We start from the raw sequence: 19,974 nt of genomic DNA on the forward strand, positions 1-19,974 counted from the left end.
GCATGCATTGAGACATCAACATAATAAACACTTACTTTGTTTAAATGTGCCATATAAGTAAACTCATTTGACTTTTGTAGAGAATTAGCTTTCTTTCTTCTGTGCCTATATAATGCTTGACCCCTGCAGGTTGTAGAAGTGCAGGTATGCGGGATCCCCTTAATTGAGGCAGTGACCAGTTTCCTGCCTCTGGGCAGTTAAGTTTTTATTTAACCTACTTTAACCTACTGCATATATCCTGTTGAGCTGTGTTTGACCTGGGTAGGTTTGCTACCCAGCAACGGGGTAATAAAGGGGTGCCTATATAAGCAAGGCCTGGATTCTTTGTTTGGTGAATTCCTCAGGACAACACCATGAGTGACTTTTACTGACTGAATTCCTCCAACACTTTCCTCCCAAGATAGACAACTGAATGATTTTGAAACCACTGAGGAATCATAACAGTCTTTGGCTTAAGTTAAAGTCAAATTTAAGACAAAAATATACCTAATATATGATTGGTTTGATAAGTGGAAATTTAAAACTCTGAAGTTCATTGTGCATATTTATGGAAAGAACATATTGTTTCTGAGTCCACAGTGCTATTAGAATATAGCATCATTTCTTTTGAGCCATCAGGGACATGAGGGAATGCTACCTTAATGAAGACTGTGTGCTGTTTCTCAGTGTCTACTATATTGTTTACAGACATACAATACTAAGGGCTCTAAAAAGTGGCCTCATTTATGCTTTCTAGCATGAAGGTTATTAGAATAGAATAAGGTCCAGAGAATTGTACTGCCTGGGCCACCAGGGAACTTGACAACAATTACACACTTCTGTTTACTCCACAAATTGGCCTCAGAGAGGGGCATGGGCATCTGTAGCGCCTAGTTAAAGTGATTGAGGTGACCCCAAACCATTGATTTTTTCCTTTGTCTTCAGCATCAAGCCTGGCCACCCTTGATCATGCGTCTGTACTCTGAGCAGGCTAGTTTAGCAGTCATTTCTTGCTTTTAGATCACATTAAACTGTGGTTAAACTTCAGCTGCTTCAAAGACACAACAATTACTGATGATGTTATCAGACCTTAAAAAAATATTCTTGAGTAAAAGCCTCAAGTGTTATTAACTGCACTTCTGTCATAACATTAGAATTAAGCTTGAATACAGATAAGAAAACATGGAGAGCCACAAATTCAAATCACACTCAAAGACTGATCTTCATTTCATAAATGCATCAACGATAGTGATCACCTGAAAATTCTTTCAGAAAATAAAACATGGTAATTGTTAGATTTTTCCAGTAAGACACCCACTGAAAGAAGAACTGACGAAAAAACTCTTCCTAAAGCCTCTGTCTAAATACCAGACCAGCTGATGAGTAATGATGCCTATTTTTCTTTCAATTTACTTTATATAGTAAAATCACCAGAGTGTAACACTTCATTAAGTTAATTAGGGTAACTTAATTATAGTCTTTCATGGGTCAACCATGAAGCTTCTGATTGATGGCACAGCCTGTAAAGGTAATCTTCTTGTGAATTGAAAAAAAATTTCATTAGCTGTAAGAAAAACGCATCAAAAAATTCTGAACGCTTAAGGCACACTAAGCATATAAACAGCCAGTAGTCCAAATCAGCAAACACTAGCATTAAATACCTAACTGCTATATTGCCATAAAGAGCTGGATACTCTTGAGGTCATAACAGAACTTCAAATACAAATTATTTACTAAGCAGTAGGAGGCCATTGGCTGTGGAGGAAGTGAAGAAAATGAAACTTTTAGGCTATAATTTCAGCAGTTGCAATCCTTTTGATGAAAACAAGACTAAGTGCAGCAAAAGGAGTGCATCCCACACAAGTTCACAGTTGAGTACTTTAAACACTGTCTGAAGAACTTTAAGAGCTTTTGGCAATTCAAACCTTTTATCCAAATCTTATGGTCTGATTCACCACATTACGGAGTATGCCAAGCAGTGCTGCAAGGGTGTAAATAAAGTCTTAAACAAGTGCCCCTTTGGCATGGTAACAGGGTTGAATTGAACACCATCCGTATATTATGAGTAGACTGTCCCTTTATTACTGAAATCAATTTTGTGAGCGCCTGGGGCATTAGCAGGACGGATGTAGGCTTGGTCAGAGTGAGGTTTATCTAAGCTAAGCAGGCTGAGAAAAACACAGCATCTATAATATCCTCAAGGCTATCCAACAAAGCCTTTTTTCCCCCTGTTGCACAACAGAAACATGTGTGCAATGGCACCAGCAGTGTTCCAGTAACACTCTAAACCAGGAGCTGTAATTACTATAACTTTAAAATAATTTATCAACACCAAGCAAATCAAAGGGACATATCAACAAAAAAGATGTTGGTTACAAATCAGAATGAAACTTATTTTCTGTGACCTTGAGCAAGAAAGAAAGCAAAACTCTTACAGTAACAAAAAGACTAATCTCACAGTTTGTTTATGGAAGAAATGATAGCACCAATATTAACTTTGTTGTACAAGTGTAGACAAAGTCCTTTCTAACAAATAAAAACACATACAAGACTGAGATTTTTAGAAAGAAAGTTAGAAAGACAATTCTTTGTATGATAAAACTATTTTACCAGCAATGTACAGTAGTATGAAAAAGACTTTTCCTCTTTCCTGATTTCCTATTTTGTATAGGTTTGTCACACATAAATATTTCAGTCAGAGTCAGAGAGACTTTATTCATCCCCAAAGGGCAATTAAGACAGATACCTTGCCAACCGTACATACAATACACAAACATCATATTGCGGAGACAGGTCAGGCTAGGTAGCACTGGCCGGTCAACCGCACGAGCAGCGACCTGGAACCGAAACAATGGAAAATGCATGATAGATCATCGATATCTATTATGGGGGGAAAAAAAATCCAAACCTACATGGTAGAGCAGGGCGATATGGCCAAAAATATTTATCACGATATACATTTGAAAATTGCGATAACGATATAACTGACGATATAATTGATGCAAAACAAAATACAAAATGCAACTCCACAACTTTAATAGCGCAAAAAAACCATCCATTTATTTTCACTTAAACAAGCAGCTGTTTTTTATGTGCATTAAAGCTATATAAAAATTTAACAGTGCAAATTCCTTGCTGAAAGTTTAACCAAAAGGCATTTCCAGTAGAAATGGGCTGACATATCCTCAGCATAACCATGTATAATATCCACTGAAGTTAAAAAGAGGTGCTCTGCAACATTAAACTGCCGTGTGCCAAATAAAAAAGTCAAATACGTATTTTTCGGACCATAAGGTGCACGGTATTATAAGGCACATTAAGCGAAACAAAGCAGTCAGATAAATCAAACTTTATTCAACTCATACTTCTTGCTTCCTCCACTTCTGTACCATTGATTCATTAATGCTGTATTTTATCACAGCTGATCTATTCCCATGTTGTCGCAGTATTTAATTTAGTCCGAGAAATACAGTAATAATGACGGCCCGCTTGCATGTTCTACAAAAAAAAATGTGCTTTAGTGGGTATCTGATGGACAAACACCAAACCAGTGCCACACCACTGAAGTTGCACCATTTTCACAAACCAATTCTGGTTCATCCGTTTCATTCAACAACCTGCTTTCCCCCTTCTCATTCTCCGTTGCCGCTTTTTCGGCCATGTGCGTATGAAAACAAATGCACTGCGCATGCGCATTTTACCCATATTCTAGCACGATATTTTATTTTCTTATCGTTGCCTAACATTATACTGGTATTACTGTGAACGGTATAATATGGCCCAGCCCTACTACATGGCCCTGTGCAGTTCCTCTAGCCACACCCAAGCCTGCTTACTGCCACACCTGTTCTCAATCAAGAAATCACTTAAATAGGACCTGCCTGACAAAGTTGCGTAGACTAAAAGATTCTCAAAAGCCAGACATCATGTCACAATCCAAGAAAATTCAGGAATAAATGAGAAACAAAGTAAATAAGATTTCACAGTATGGAAAAGGTTATAAAGCCATTTCTAAAGCTGTGTGACTCCAGTGAACCACAGTGAGAGCCATTATCCACAAATGGCAAAAACATAGAACAATGGTGAACCTTCCCAGGTGTGGCCAGCTGAACAAAATTACCCCAAGAGCGCAGCGACGACTCATCCACGAGTTCACAAAAGGCCTCAGAACACCATCCAAAGAACTGCAGGCCTCTGTCGCCTCAGTCAGTGTTCATGACTCCACCATAAGAAAGAGACTGGGCAAAAATGGCCTGCATAGCAGAGTCTCAAGATGAAAACCATTCCAGCCGGACTTTATTCAGACGATGCACTCAATGACTATAACGGATGGACCATGGTGGGGTATTCCAACCCATTTATTCACAAGTTACCACAGACATATCGTAAGAGCTGTTCGCCTTCCAGCTAGATGCTAATTTAAAGATGGATGGAAAACAATAACTGTCTCATTAACTTTTTCTGGTGAGCAAACAGTAGCAGCTCGATCTTCCTTCCCGGATGTTGCCCGTTCCGAATTTCAAAATAAGAGTCTAATGAACATTATAAGGTATAATTCGTTCAGGGATATAAGAAAGGAATAATTGGAATAATATCAAATAGAACAAGTAATCTGGGTCATTTACACTCCCACCAAATCATTAGTATTCCAAATATCATAACTTCATAAACATAGGAAGAGAGAACACAAATGATTTCCTAATACAAAGAATGACCAACCAACAGAAGCCTAGTATGCAAGGAATGAACTAGTCATTTTCCAACAATAAGACTAGTTTTTGAACTGGCCGTTCAAGCACTGACCGCTTGGTGAGACGTTCACCATTTTTTCCAGGTTTCCTGTCCCCTAGACATAGCTTTACTCTCCTAACCAGTCCATCTCTGTCCATTGTAGTTTCTACGACTCTGCCCAACCTCCATTCATTTCTGGGCAAGTCTTCATCCTTCATTATGACTATATCCCCGATCTGCAGGTTTCTCTTTGGGGTTTGCCAGCGTTGTCTGAAGGCAATGTTGGCCAAATACTCTTTCCGCCAATGGCTCCAGAACTGCTCGGCCAAATATTGTAAGTGGCACCATGTCTTTCTCACATAAATATCTTCCCTTATGAACTTGCTGGGGGGAGGAAGGGCAATGGTAGGCTTCAGGGTAAGTAAGTGGTTTGGTGTCAGTGGCTCACGACTGTTGGGATCGTGTAGGTTTTCGACAGTGAGAGGACGACTGTTAACTATCGTCATTGCTTCATAGAAGAATGCTTGGAGGGAAGCATCAGGTAGGTTTTTAGGTGAGAGTGCAAGGGTCGCGTTGAGAACACTCCTGACTGTTCTAATTTGACGCTCCCACACTCCACCAACATGACTTGAACCAGCAGCATTTAGGATGAAGTCACACTGCTTCTTAGAAAGGAAGTTAGTCAGTTTATCACCATCTAGTTCCATGAGGGCTTCCTGCAGTTCATTCTTGGCTCCTAAGAAATTACTGCCTTGGTCAGATTTGATCTGGCGCACGGCTCCAGTTATAGCAATGAAGCAGCGCAGTCCAATTATGAATGTGTCTGTAGATAGGTCCTCCAGCATTTCAATAATAGGAGAAGCAGGTGAAAAGGAGACTGTATCGTTTTCGCACACTACGTCCTTGCTTGCTATAGAAGGGTCCAAAGCAATCCATTCCACAGTAGGTAAAGGGTGGAGATGAATTTACTCGCTCTGGAGGGAAATTGGCCATTTTCTGTTCTTCTGTCCGTCTCTGAAGCTTTCGACAAACGACACATTGGCGAAGATAAGATGCAACCGTCCTACCAATTCCTGATATCCAGTAACCCCTTGTCCTGATCATATTGAGAGTCATCCCCTTGCCTTGATGCTTGACTTCTTCATGACAGTATGTTATGATCATCCTTGTAACATGATGTTTCTTTGGAATGATGGTAGGGTGTTTGACTGAGAGAGGAAGACTTGAATCACAGAGTCTACCTCCAACCTTAATCACACCATCGCTGTCCAAGAAGGGGTTGAGGTGATGTAGCTTGTTATGAGGTGGCAGCTGACAACCTTTCTTCAAAAGCTGCACTTCCTCCGAGTATGTTTGTCTCTGCAGATTTTGATAATGAGGCACTCTGCTTCTTCCCTTTCCTGCACTGCAGAGAGACCATTTGACTTATCCTTGTTGATCCTTCGAAGAATGCCAGCCACTGCACAAACGGCACAAGTCCAGGACGAGAACTTTGTCAGCCAATAGGTAAGAAAATCTTGTTCTACGGTTTCCGTGTTTAGAGTCCGTGTTTCCTTAACTTCTGGATCTCCGACTGACAGTTCCCAGAGCCACCTCTTCCGAGAGGTCAATTCCCCTTTACCATAGAAATGCAGGGCCGGTAAACCAGTTCGATGATATTAGCTCATTGACAAAACAACCTCTAGAAGCACGATCCACAGGATTATGGTCGGTAGGGACGCATCTCCATTGCCTTTGATGCGTGTAGAGATGTATCTTCTGGATACGGATGGCTACAAACGTGTGAAAACGTCGAGCCTCGTTATTGATGTGCCCTAGTACAACTTTTGAATCAGTCCAAAAATGCTCTTCAATGTCCGCATATCCAAATTCTTCCTTCAAAACATTGCTGGTTTTCATAGAGATGACTGCAGCCCTCAACTCTTATCTTGGGATTGTGGTGACCTTTGTTGGGCCACACAAGATTTGGCCATGACTAGTGCACAGAGAATGTCTCCTTCTTCATTGCTAAGCCTCAGATATGAACACTGTCCATAACCGGTTGGACGGTGATGTAACTCATGTTTGATAACCTTTTCGAAATCTGCTGGTGCGGAACTTCGGGGTATATTTATTTCTCCAAGTTGTTGAGGTCATTTTTCCATTTCTCCCACCATGGGCGAAGTTCATTGGTTAGAGGGTCATCCCAACCTGTTCCATGACAGCACATCTGTTGCAGCACTTCCTTTCCAATGAGCAAAAAGGGGGCTACGAGACCCAAGGGATCGTACAGGGATGCAACAATGGACAATATGCCTCGACGCGTTGCGGGCTGTTCCTTAAGATTGGTGCTGATCTTCAGGCAGTCTGATTCAACCACCCAGGGCACAAAGTCTTCTGGCTTCTTCTGCCAACTTAATAGCCTTCTCTGAGCTGTCTGTACTTATGACTCCATCGTCAACATAGAAATTTCTCAGAATGAACTGAGAGCTTAATGGGTATCGGTCTTTATTTTCTGTTGCCAAATGCTTCAATCCGTAGTTCGCACAACCAAGCGATGAGGCTGCGCCAAAGATATGCACCCTCATCGCTTGGTTGTGCACCGAGATCTCCTTTCTTCCACCAAAGAAGCGCAGGTAATACTGGTCCGACTTCCTCACATGAAATTGGTGAAACATTTTCTCTATGTTGCACATCAATGCAGTGGAGTGCAACCGGAAGCGAAAGAGTACGACGTTGAGATTGTTCATCAGGTCAGGATCAGTGAGCAGAAGATCGTCCAGACTGGTTCCCTGGTACTTGGCAGAGCAGTCGAACACCACACACAGTTTGCCTGGCTTCTTGTCATGGAATACACCGTGATGAGGTATGTACCATTTTTCGCCCTCCTTCCCATCATCGTGGACTTCCTCTGCATCACCCTTTTTTATGACCTCCTCCATGAACTTGACATATTGTTATGTTGCTTTTGCTTAGCAACATAAAGGTCTTGATGATTCCCAAGACTTTTGGGAAAATACTACGTGGACTGACAAGGCACAAGTTAGACTTTTGGCATTAAAGTAACACAGCATTTCAGAAAAGGAACATCATGCCAACAGTAAAATATGGTGACGGTAGTGTGATGGTGTGGGGCTGTTTTGCTGCCCAAGACCTAAAAGAATTTCTGTAGTAAATGGAACCACAAATTCTGGCGTCTCCCAAAATGTCCTGAAGAGAACGTAGGCCATCTGTTTGTGACCTCAAGCTGAAGTGCACTTGGGTTTTGCAGCAGGAAAATGACCTAAAATACACCAGCAAGTCCACCTCTGAATGGCTTAAGAAAAACAAAATAAAGACTTTGGAGTGGCCTAGTCAAAGGAGATCTGCAAATTGTTAATAGTTTGTTTTAACCCCCTAAGAAAACTCTAATATTTTTAACACTGAGGCAAGGACAGTAAACAATGGCAATGGCCCAGTCAAAGTCTAGACCTCAACTTGATTAAAATGCTGTGGAAGGAAATTATCACAGCTGCGAATGCCCTCAAACATCAATGTTGTAAAGAACAGTGTAGCAAAATTTCTCTACAACAATGTAAGACGCTGATAAAGCCATACAGAAAATACTTATTGCTAGTAAAGGTGGTTCCACATACTATTGCATCATAGGGTGCTTCTCCCATCCACTCACAAATTGCTGCTCATATTGAAAGCGGGATGGAGGGTGGGTGAATAACTTTTTACACCGATTTTTGTACCAGACTGTCAAGCAGAGGGGTTGCCTAACCCCCTATATCTTGCTCATCTAGCTGAATCTCGACTGCACTGATCAGGTAATATTCTGCACTTAATGCTGGCATTTAAGAATCATTTTCCCCCCACAGGCAAAAATAGTGCATGACTTGGCATTTTAAAGCAGATAATAAAACTTTCCTTAAATACAGCTCTCATCTCAGAGTGCTTTTTAGCTGCCCTTAGTGGAGTCAATTATCTCCCCACACTTGCTATTACTGAGACACTCTGAGCACCTTGCGCCTGAAAAGGTCTGTACACCATACTTTCGCAAAAATGTCACATTCTTAAATGCCTCTCAAATGTAGACCCTGCAATATCAGAAATGGCACACACGTGGTTTCTTTCATCCATTTGTTGCTTAACCAAGCCTCTTCACCGGGCCCAATGAATTCAAAGTGAATAGTAAAAATCCTTCAAAATCAGAAACCACGTAGCCTGTTGTATACTGATGAGTTACTTTCCAAAGCAGAAATGAACAGATTGTTATGAACAATGCTTTGAACAGACGCTAAATACAAGTGTTCTTTCCTTGCTAACATAATAGAGGAAAGAACGCTTGTATTACTTTGTCATATCAGTACTTTTGTTACCATGAAATGCAGCCCTGCTATTAGCCTAGAGGTTCTCCTATTTGATTGTTCTAAACTAACCGTTAGTTAGTTTATGTCTTCTTTATAATCAGCATGTTGTGGTTGGGGATAGCATTGAAAAATGTTAAAACAACAGAGATACATTAGCTTCTGAAAAATGACTAATCTAGGCAAAAAAAGGTAACTGAAGAAAAGAAAACTTTCATTTCATATACACTGAGTCTTTTGACAATCAATTTAGCTTTGCTCGTACAATATGAAACTCTCTGAAATTCTGCTTTTGATTATTTTGACTTACTGTCTAAATAAATTAGGATGAAATGATTCAACCTCTCACTGATCATTCAAATCTAACCCTAACCCCACACAGAAGCTTGGCTCTCAACTGTCATTTCTGTCTAAAGAAATCATCTGCAGTTAAGAATAGAATTATGTCTTAATTCACAAGGCTGATCATCAAATCAGCTTTGTATTTTATTTCACTTAATCACTCTAATTTAGCTCTTCTTAATGCTAGACAGTCTATTTCAGTAAATTTATTTTGTATACAAGTGTTTTTTAGACCGTAGTAACTGCAGTGGCTTTAAAAGTAAAGGTAATTAAGAGGCAAGAATTGTATCACTTTTTTTCCCCAAGTAGAAGTACTTCAGGTGTTGGAAACAGGACTGGTTGTTGTAAAGAATTCTTTTGAATGGAACCAGAATCACGTTAGTATCACTGATATTATCGGTAATAAAAAAGTGCTTTCAATTCTTGCTGATCACGCCAAGTGCTTTTGCACGATAAGCCCAATTCATCCATACACAAACACTCAACAAAACCTTTTTCTATGGAGTGTAGTAGGAGTAAGTTGATGGATTAATTGTGTGTCTTGTGTGTGAGATTCAGTGTTTCCACTATGGCCTTTATAATTCCCTACCTCTGCAACAGAATCATTAAGGAAGTATTTGCTCCATAGAAAAGTTTAGTAGAACTCCATGGTAGATTTGAAAGATATGAAAATTCAGATGTAGTTATTAATTAGTTCGAGAGGCTGTCAAACATATGCAATGCAATATTATTCCGTACAAACAAACAACTAGACAAAATCTAAACCAAAATATGTGGGATAATCTCATTGTGATAATTCATAAATGTATATTAAACATATACAAACTTAGTATAGAAAATAAGGAAATTTGTGTTTGGTTGATGTTTGTTCTAACAATTCTTCTTGGTAATGCATTTTATATTTCGTTAGTTGTTTCCCATGAGATGGTGCCACATTTTTCAGGAAAATGCATTTGTGGGTTGAAGAGCAGGGTTGATCATGTGAGTTGCACCCATTAAACGCCATGCCATGCTTGGAGAAAATTCTCTTGAGTTTCTCTGATAAACTGCTACATAAGGAATGACAGTGTTCTTCCGTTTGTCATTCTGTTTCTCCCTAGTTGGTGTGACCCTCTTTCCTGTGCATCTTTTCCAATTTGATAATGGCCCAGTTGGAATAACAACACGTTTTGAGATCTTTCTTTAAAAGGGTGTGTTCCTTTTCCTTCCCTTTTGCCTTACAGGAAACTTTATCTGCCTGGTGTTGGAGGGTCCTGATTATCCCAGTCTTGTGTTCCAGAGGGTGGTGGAAATCAAAGAGCAGGTACTGGTCTGCCTTTGTGGACTTCAATACACTTCAATGTTTAGACCCTCATCCTTCTTAATGTGCACAGTGCAGTCCAGAAACAGCTATTATCCTTCATTTCTTCCCTGGTGAACTGTTTCTATCCACTGAGTTGATCTGAAAATTGATGGTGACCCAGGTGTCATCCACATATCACCAACAGCTTTACTTTCTCCATGTAAAAGTTAAGTACTATAGAAAAAACACCATTAACTATGGCACAATTTAAAGGGAAATAAACAGGCTTTCCAAACATATAAGATTTACTGTGATTTACAACAAAAAAAAAAATAATCGACAAACACAATTTCCTTACCCTTGTGCTAACTTTATCTTTAGGATGTACCTGATTTTACTTCAAGTGGAAGAATAGAGGTTTCACTGAGCTATCCCGACAGTGAGTAGGGAAGCAGGAGTTCTCATGCTGATGTTTATAACTATAAATTACTCTAACCCTGACAACGCACAGATGACAAAGGGACCGCTCAATGATGAAAATCATACTGTATAAATGATTAATTAATATGAGAGCAACTTTTTAAAATGTATGAAAGAATGGCCTATAATCAGTTTATTCTGCATGAGTAAATGGTAAATGGCCTGTATTTATATAGCGCCTTTCTAGTCCCTAAGGACCCCAAAGCGCTTTACACATCCAGTCATCCACCCATTCACACACACATTCACACACTGGTGATGGCAGCTACATTGTAGCCACAGCCACCCTGGGGCGCACTGACAGAGGCGAGGCTGCCGGACACTGGCGCCACCGGGCCCTCTGACCACCACCAGTAGGCAACGGGTGAAGTGTCTTGCCCAAGGACACAATGACAGAGACTGTTCAAGCTGGGGCTCGTGTCCAGAGTTCAGCTGAGACAGTGTCCTTCGCCCTGCTAGGCTAAGTAAACAGTCTTCCAGCCAACCCAGGTGGCCTTGCATGGAATGGGAAGGAACAGTCTAAACACAGTTGTTATCAGGGTGTTGTTGTTCAGCTCCAGCCTTGAGACCGCAGCTGGCGCCAAAGGGGTATCCGCATGAAGTGATGGTGCTTTTTACTTTAGTGCGAACAGCTCATATGAATTTCAAAGCAGTTCTACAGTCCAACACTGGTCCCTCAATCTCCCGTTGGAGAGCCGCGAGCTTCACCATACTTGCGTTCTGTGATGTTGTCATTTCTTGTGCTCGAGGAGCCGATTCTGAGAACTCACGGCAGTGAGCCTCCCCGAGATATAATCCAATTTGCGCCCAGAGATGTTATTCTGAGCTAGCCCTTCCGAGATGTATCCAGTCTGCAGTCAGAGATCTTATTCTGAGTATTCACAGCAGCTGTAGCCTTTCCAAGATCTTATCCGTGCTGCACTCAATGAGCCCATTTTGAGAAACTCACGCCTCTCCCATCGTTCCAATCCCAGTGGGCAGCCTTGTGGGGGTTTGAACAGCCGGTTCCGCTTTCTTAATTCTTCGATAAGTCAGGGCCAAGCCAGCTCCGATCAGCCAGAACCCTGTTATCATGGTTCTGAATAAGTAGATATCTTCAGCACTCAGGCTCACCCGAGCCCAAACTTCTCGTTGAGAAAGGGGTGTCAGTTGCATTTAGGGACCAGTCGATCCAATCCATAATTCCTCTTTTAGGTTTTAGAGAACAGACTGTGAGAGAATGTTCCAGGGAAAAGTAATACAAAAAACACGAGACTAGACAAGGACACAAGAGGCTAAGCAGGGAAGCTAAGGGAGAGGAGGAGAGGAGAAAAGTGCGACCGCCTTCGTCAAGAGCAAGAGCAGGATTAATATAATAACAATATTTAATAATGTTACTACAAAAAGCATCAACAACAGCACGGATTCAAACTATATTCACTGCTTTCTATATCCATTTAATTGCAACCTGTCAGCATTTTTAATCATAACACTTCAGCAAATTTCTTTGCCATCCTACTCATTCAGGAAAAATCTGGATTTCAGTGGGTACTGTGACTTTGGACAACCCACTTCACCACCTAGGTTGTGATTGCCCTGCTAAATAATAATGATAAATGGACTGGTTCTTATATAGCACTTTTCTATTCTGAGCATTCAAAGTGCTTTACACAACTTGCCTCATTCACCCATTCACACGAGCACTTTTTCTGTGAATGTGTGTATATATACACACATTCATACTCTGATGGATGCATCGGAGAGCAACAATTTCTTGCCCCAGGAAATTTGGCATGCAGACTGGATCATACGGTGAACAAAAACCAAACCTTCCGATTAGCAGGTGAGCTGCTTTACCGCCCTGAGCTACAGCCATAACACCCTGCTACACTGGCTGAATGTGCTAGAATATGAAATGTGAATCATTGAGTAATTTATGTATTGGTTCTTAAAAACATAAACACAGAAGGTCTAAACAACAATTTAAAAATAACATTGATAAACTAGTATTCACCAGCTTACAAACACTTTTACTTTGTATTTAAAATGTCAAAGTAAAAGCACATTTTTGGTTTTGTTTTTTGGAATTATTTAGTTTGATGTGAATTTTTTAACTGGGGCAGTGATTTAAAGGAAATCATTTAAGAATATTATAATGGAAGTCACACGTTAGTGGAAGAACTGCCACTTACTTGTAGATAAATGTTTTATTTTACGAGTTTTTATGTTACAGTCAAAAAGAAGTAGTAGTTAAAATGAAGTTTTAACTACCTCTGAACTGTAACTAACAACAGTCCTCAAGTTTCTTTCTGAGTTATACACATAGACTGTATGCACACTCACTTTAGATGAGGATGTGTCACACTCCTGGCAGATCCAGCCATATCCTGTCTGCTTGGGTGATTTCTTCAGTGGAGGGTCCAGACACCCAAAGTGATAGCAGAGTCGACACTCGTCACACCTGAGATGCAGACAAAGGGGGGGGGGGGGCACACGTTATGTCCCAGACACTTAAAGCCTGAGTAGTCCTTTAATGATGAGGCCAGTTCAACAGTGATGGATGATGACAAGGCAGGTGTCAGTGAGTGAACTTTGTTAATGTATTCCAAATATCCTCTAATCACTCCATTCCCTTGACCTTACACAATCATTGTCTGCCCAGTGGTTCATATCAGTGTTCAGATAAATACAGGCCTTGGTAGTGCCAGTAGTGCCTGTAAAATCCTAAGGAGCTGGAATATAAGCCCTCTGGTGAAGCAAAAGGGGTCAAATAACTTTTAGAGTATGTTTCACAGAGAAGACATATATTCAATTGCAGCTTTTCAAACCAAAACTGAAATAAACAATCAAATTAATAGTTGATTTATGAACACATTTTTTTCTTTTTTAGAAAATTAAATGTTCACATGCATAGAAATCTTGGGTTAGAATCACAGTGAAATTAATTTAGCATACAGATTGTAAAGTGGTAACATGGTTCTGTTCAAATTATAGAGATACAGCAACTTAAACTACAAAACCTCATTAATTAATTTAGTTTCCTTAACCAGTAGTTAACTGGGCAGCACAACGGTACAATGGTTACCACTGTTGCCTCATAGCAAGGGGGTTATGCACTCACATCTGGTGGCCATCTTGGACCTTTCTGTGTAGAATTTGTGTGTTCTGCCTGTGCTTACGCGAGTTCTCTCCTGTATCCTAGCTTCTTCCTACAGTTCAGAGACAATGAATGTAAACTTGAAAGATTGTAACAGGGCTAACACAGACAGACTGGCAACCTGTCCAGGATGAAACCCATCCCTTTGCCCTTTGACAGCTTGGATAGGCTACAGCTGGGGAGCGGAGGGGCTGGGCAATGCTGTGTAGACTCTTTCCTCACATAGCTAATCACCATTAAGTCACCATTATTGGTAGCTTACTAGCTAAACCCTGTAGATGTTTGAGGCAGAGGTGTGGTCTCTGGCTCCACTGCAGGGGAGGGGTGATGCAGTGGGCTCGAGGGGCAATGCTGTGCAGGCTGGCAGGGCAGCTGTGTACAATGTGGTAATCAACTAGGTTTGGGCGGTATAAACAGTATACAGTAGAAACGATATGAATCTGGCCAAAGATAGAGATTTTGACTATACCGCTCTACCGCGATAGTGCATGTTTATGAGGCCATCAAGCTGTGCCTGTTTTGGTCGAAAGCATCGCAGCGGCTGCAAGCTAGCATGGAGGTTACAGGTGGGGAGGAGGAGGGGGTGCTCATAAAGAAGACCAGTGCGACGTCGGTGATATGGACCTGGTTTGGGTTTAAGCTGTCAGAAGTTGAGCAGAAAAATATCATCTGCAAATTATGCCAGGTGACAGTAATAGCGAAGAGAGGGAATACAAGTAATTGGTTTTATAACCTCAAAATGAAACATGTTTTGGAATATGAGGAAAACCAAAAACTGCGCCTTCCACAAATGCCCAGTCATTCAAGTGGAAAGAAAAAAGGTGGCCCTACACACCAGCGGACTGATTTTTTCCAAGCCTTTTCTAAAGGCACATTTTACACTTTATTTTAAACAGTTTAGAATTTTGTGTTTTACCGATATTTTTTTATTCAAAAATCTTTGTGCATTTATCTTCATTTTTATTTGTTATTTAAGAGTTTTGTGTTACATTGTTTGGAAAAAGATCTGTTACATCTTAAAAAATATTTGAGAAGTTTTGTAATTTTTAATATATAAAAGATTAAGATTAAAAAAAATTTTAAGAAAGGTTTTGCACAATAAGTGTTCTTAAAATGGCATGCTATACTGTTCAGTCATTTTGACATATGTATACAGAAGAAAAGAATATATCGCGATATATGTCATTACTGCACATGCTTCAAATTATACCGCAGTATGGATTTTAGACCATATCGCCCTGCAGCCCTACAATCAAGACACCCATCATGATGAAGTGCTTCTAGAGGCACATTAAGACCCTGCTGCCACCCACACTGGACCCACTCCAGTTCACCAATCAACAGATGATACCATTGCCACCACCCTACATCTGGGCTCTCATCCACCTGGATAATAAAGCCTGGAGAATAACCTTCTCTTAAACATCAGCAAATCCAAGGAGCACAAAGCAGGCGAGAAATTACGAGGCACTATATGTGGTGCGCCAGTGGAGAGAGCAGACAATTTCAGATACCTGGGTGTTCACATCACACAGGACCTTTCGTGATCCTGTCACATTAACACTCTGATGAAGAAAGCCCGGCAGCATCTCTTCTTCCTCAGATGACTCAGAGACTTCCACCTACCTCTGAAGGTGCTCAAGAACTCTACTCATGTACCATCCAGAGCATCCTGACGGGAAATATCTGCACCTGGTATGGGAACAGCACCAAGCAGGATAGATGATCTCTCCAAGGATTGGTGCACTCTGCCGAACGCATCATTCGCTCAGTGCTTCCTGACCTGCAGTCTATTTACACCAAGTGGTGCATGAAAGACTTCTCCCATAACAACAAGGTAGTCTTCGCACTGTTGAGGTCAGGGAAGCGCTTCCACTCACTTAAGGGCAACACACAGAGAATGAGGAGGAGCTTCTTCCTCCAGGCTATATGGGCCCTGAACCAGGTGTAGGACTGGACTCTAAATATGTCTATACACCATCGCAAAATAATGTACGCCTGATCTGGTTTCTCTCATATCACATCACTGTACATGCACTTAATAAAACAATTTACTTCAATAATATACTCAATAACTGTTTTTGACTATTCACTGTCAATCTGCACACTGCTGATTTGCATACCTTTTTAATTTTGATTTTTAACTTTAATGTTATACTTGATTTTTAATTTCAGTTTATTCTTGTATCTGGTTGGGAATTGCACAACAATAAGCATTTCACTGCATGTCGGACTGTGTATAAAATTTCATCAGATCATAGATTTCAGTTCAGCATTCAACACAATCATCCCTCAGCACCTCCTCCCCCATTCAGTTTTCCTCTGCAACTGGATCCTGCACAGTTTGAACCACATTATCAAGTTTGCCGATGAAACGACCGTGCTTGTCTCATCAGCAAGAGCTGAGGACTGTGGTGATGAGTCAGCATACAGAGAGGAGTTGCAACAGCTAACAGACTGGTGTAGAGTCAACAACCTGTCTCTGAACGTGGACAAAACAAAAGACATGATTGTCGACTTCAGGAGAGCACGGAGAGATCACTGTCCACTGCTGTCCACTGAACATCAATGGATCCTCTGTGGAAGTTGTCAAGACCATGAAATTCCTTGGTGTCCACCTTGCAGAGAACCTCTCCTGGTCCCTCAACAACCGCTCCATAACTTGTTGGTTCATGTCTTAAGCTGTCATGTTTCATATCTGCGTTGTTCAGGTTTGTCAAGCTCGTGCCATGTAGGCATCCTGTCACGTTTCCGGTTTATTTTGAAGGGTTTTGTTTCATGTTCTGTGCTTAGTGTACACTTCCCCCGTCGCGTCATTATGTGCATTTGTTTCAGCTGTTTCCACTTTCCATGATCATCCCTTGTGTATTTTTTCTGTGTTTCCACTTGTTCCCTGTCGCGTTGTCTGTGTTACCACCCCCCACGTCTTCATAGCCATAGCTGTCAGTCTTAGTCTTTGTATTTATAGTCATAGTTTTCTTCGGCATAGTCTTCTGAGTTTTCATAGTTGTATCTCAGTATTAGTTTCCCAGTTTAGTTCTAGTTCTGTTTCGCCACTGTGTTTTGTGCCTTGTTTGGACTCAATGACATCAGCCATAATAAAGGTTCATTATTCGTTTAAACTCAGTTTTATCTCCTCACTCACTCACACACGGTCTGTCCCCGCAAGCCATGACATCTAGCGGTATCTAACAAAATAGTATCTAGCAGGACAAGCACAGTGATGAGTCCACTGTCACAGGCTATACAAAGGTCATTAGTAACTTTCACTAACACCGTTTCTGTACAGAGATGAGTTCTGAAACCTGACTGAAACTCTTATTATTCATCACCTTACAAATCAAAAGATGCCAATTATCTGTGACAATTAAATTTCTGCTATGGTTTTAGTAAAACTAAAGTGCCTAATGTTTAAATACCTTTTTTTATATATGGTTGTTGGGGGTGTTGGTGCCTGGGATGTTGGGGAGGACCACACTCATGTGTCCACAAGGGGGGGAAAAAAGGTTAATGACTTATTAGAGGAATACAAGATGATAGATATCTCAGCCTGTTGCTGGTAGTGGAGCTGACATTTCATTTTGCTACCTGATTTACCTACAGGGCTGGGACACCTGTCAATATTTTCTAAATTCAGACAAAACAGATTATTCTACTTGATCCTAAAAATCTTAGGAAAATGTTGACAGTTTTAGGTGCAACCCTAGAGCAATCAGATTTACTAAACGATAATGTCTTAGAGATCAGTTTTTTCCACAACTGTGCAGGCTCTTTCAGGTTTTCTGGCAAAATCGAATCTAGATTTCCTGTTTTTGAGTGTAACCAGTGGTATGCACCTTGTAAACCCTCTGTATTTACATTAATAGGCATCTCTTATAGACTTTGACAATGATATGCCTATCTCATAGAGAGTTCTGGTGTTACTGTGTACCAGTACCAAGTTTGACATGTAAGAGGCATCAGAAGGAGTCTTGGGTTTTGGACGATATTCATCTGGACGTAGCGTTTTCAGTGGGACATTGAAAACTCTACCCCCAGATGAACAGAATCAACCTTTTGGGATTTCCCTTCCTGGATGATTGAGATGATTGAGTTGTAATAGCAGCTATGTTGGATTACGGAGAGACTTACCAAACTTTAATAAGCATTTAAATTTATGGAATGTTGCCCTCTTGCACAAGACTAGAAAACCCACGAAACAGGTGCAATACACACTGTGGTATTTAAACATTAGCCCATTTAGATTGACTAAAACCATAGCAGAAATTTCATTGTCACAGATAATTGGAATCTTTTGATTTGTAGAGACATAAGATAACAACTGCTGCACATTAGCACAAATATGCCAAAGCAGGTGGATCTCTCTGTCTCTCACATTCTCACACACACACACACACACACACACACACACACACAGTCTGTGCGATGAGCTGAGCTGGCCTATCTGCTAGGGAAACAATGAGAATTTAAAGTACCCTCCAGCCCCCTAGTGAACAGAAGACAAATGACCAAAGTGTGTGGGCTCCACTAATGAGCACATTCCTATTGTTGCACACAAACTGCCAATTGATTTCACATGAATCTCCAACTAAGGAAAAAAAGGAACGGGAAAATTCTTCAGTTTCGCTGCTGGAGACCCTTGAAGGCCTTTCAAATTCACAGGAGGGCTCTTTAGCAAGCCTGCGACGACTGCACAGATGCTTCGCTAATTACTCTACTTGAGTGCACTTTTTGTAATATTTGTTGTGTATTATGTGGAAGATCTCTGAATTAAAGCACCGCTTACTGATATACTTTTTTTCCCCTTTCTGTAAGTGTGACAGTGCAGCAGTTTTTAATTTCCATTTCTCTATGGATAGCAAAATAAGCTTCATTAAACTTTTCAGCAAAAGAAAGCTCTATATTCGGGTAATTTCAGAAGTTTACACTAAACGTTGAGCAACACAAGCACAGTCTACATCTCTAAGAGCACAACATTGGGACCGATGTTAATTATTTCAATATGAGGAATCCTATGCAGAGGAAGCACATCCAAATGACACTTTTCATGTAGTGTAATGTAATTAACTATAAAAATGTCAGTTTAACACAAACTAACAGATCTAACAGTCAAAAACATAGGAACCTACAGCAGTAGCTGCAGCTATCGAGCAGATAGTGTCTCAGCACATCAGAGACTGTCTACCCCCCCTCCCACGACCTCCAACAGTTTGCTTACAGAGCAAATTGGTCTGCGGAGGATGCCGTCACCCTTCATAGAGCACTGAGACACCTGGAGAACAAGAAGAGCTATGTGAGGATGTTCTTTGTGGACTGCAGCTCAGCATTCAGCACCATAAACCCAGACATTCTCAACACCAAACTGGACCACATTCATATTCCCCTTGCCACCTGCTCCTGGATCAAAGATTCGTCCAAGTTGGCTGCCTCCACTGTCACTTCGCACCGGATCCCAGCAGTACTGCATTCTCAGCCCCCTACTGTATGTTCTGTAAACCTATGACTGCACACCAACCCAGCCAGCGTGATTGTCAATCAGAATCAGAATCAGAATACTTTATTAATCCCGAAGGAAATTAGGGTTACAGCAGGCAGCACGCTAATGGCGCATGCTCACTTACAAAGGAACCTTCTGACCAGACTTACACGAACAACACATTGGGAAGACAAGTCAGAGAGGTAGGCTGATAGGA

General features: G+C 40.9%; 1 protein-coding gene across 5 annotated transcripts in view; it reads right to left on the bottom strand.

Annotated features, from left to right (window-relative positions):
- phf14 (PHD finger protein 14) overlaps positions 1-19,974 on the bottom strand; it is a 142,307-nt gene that overhangs the window by 37,067 nt on the left and 85,266 nt on the right. For 3 of the 5 annotated variants that reach the window (XM_040002624.1, XM_040002622.1, XM_040002621.1), the window contains one exon: positions 13,468-13,585. In XM_040002624.1, coding sequence (XP_039858558.1) covers positions 13,468-13,585 — 118 coding nt within the window. Of the gene's footprint in view, positions 1-13,467; positions 13,586-19,974 lie in introns of those variants that run through there. The other 2 variants (XM_040002627.1, XM_040002625.1) reach the window with 2 other exon arrangements.

This window comes from Simochromis diagramma, unplaced genomic scaffold, assembly GCF_900408965.1.
Source record: "Simochromis diagramma unplaced genomic scaffold, fSimDia1.1 OVJJ01000449.1, whole genome shotgun sequence".
Lineage (NCBI taxonomy): Eukaryota > Metazoa > Chordata > Actinopteri > Cichliformes > Cichlidae > Simochromis > Simochromis diagramma.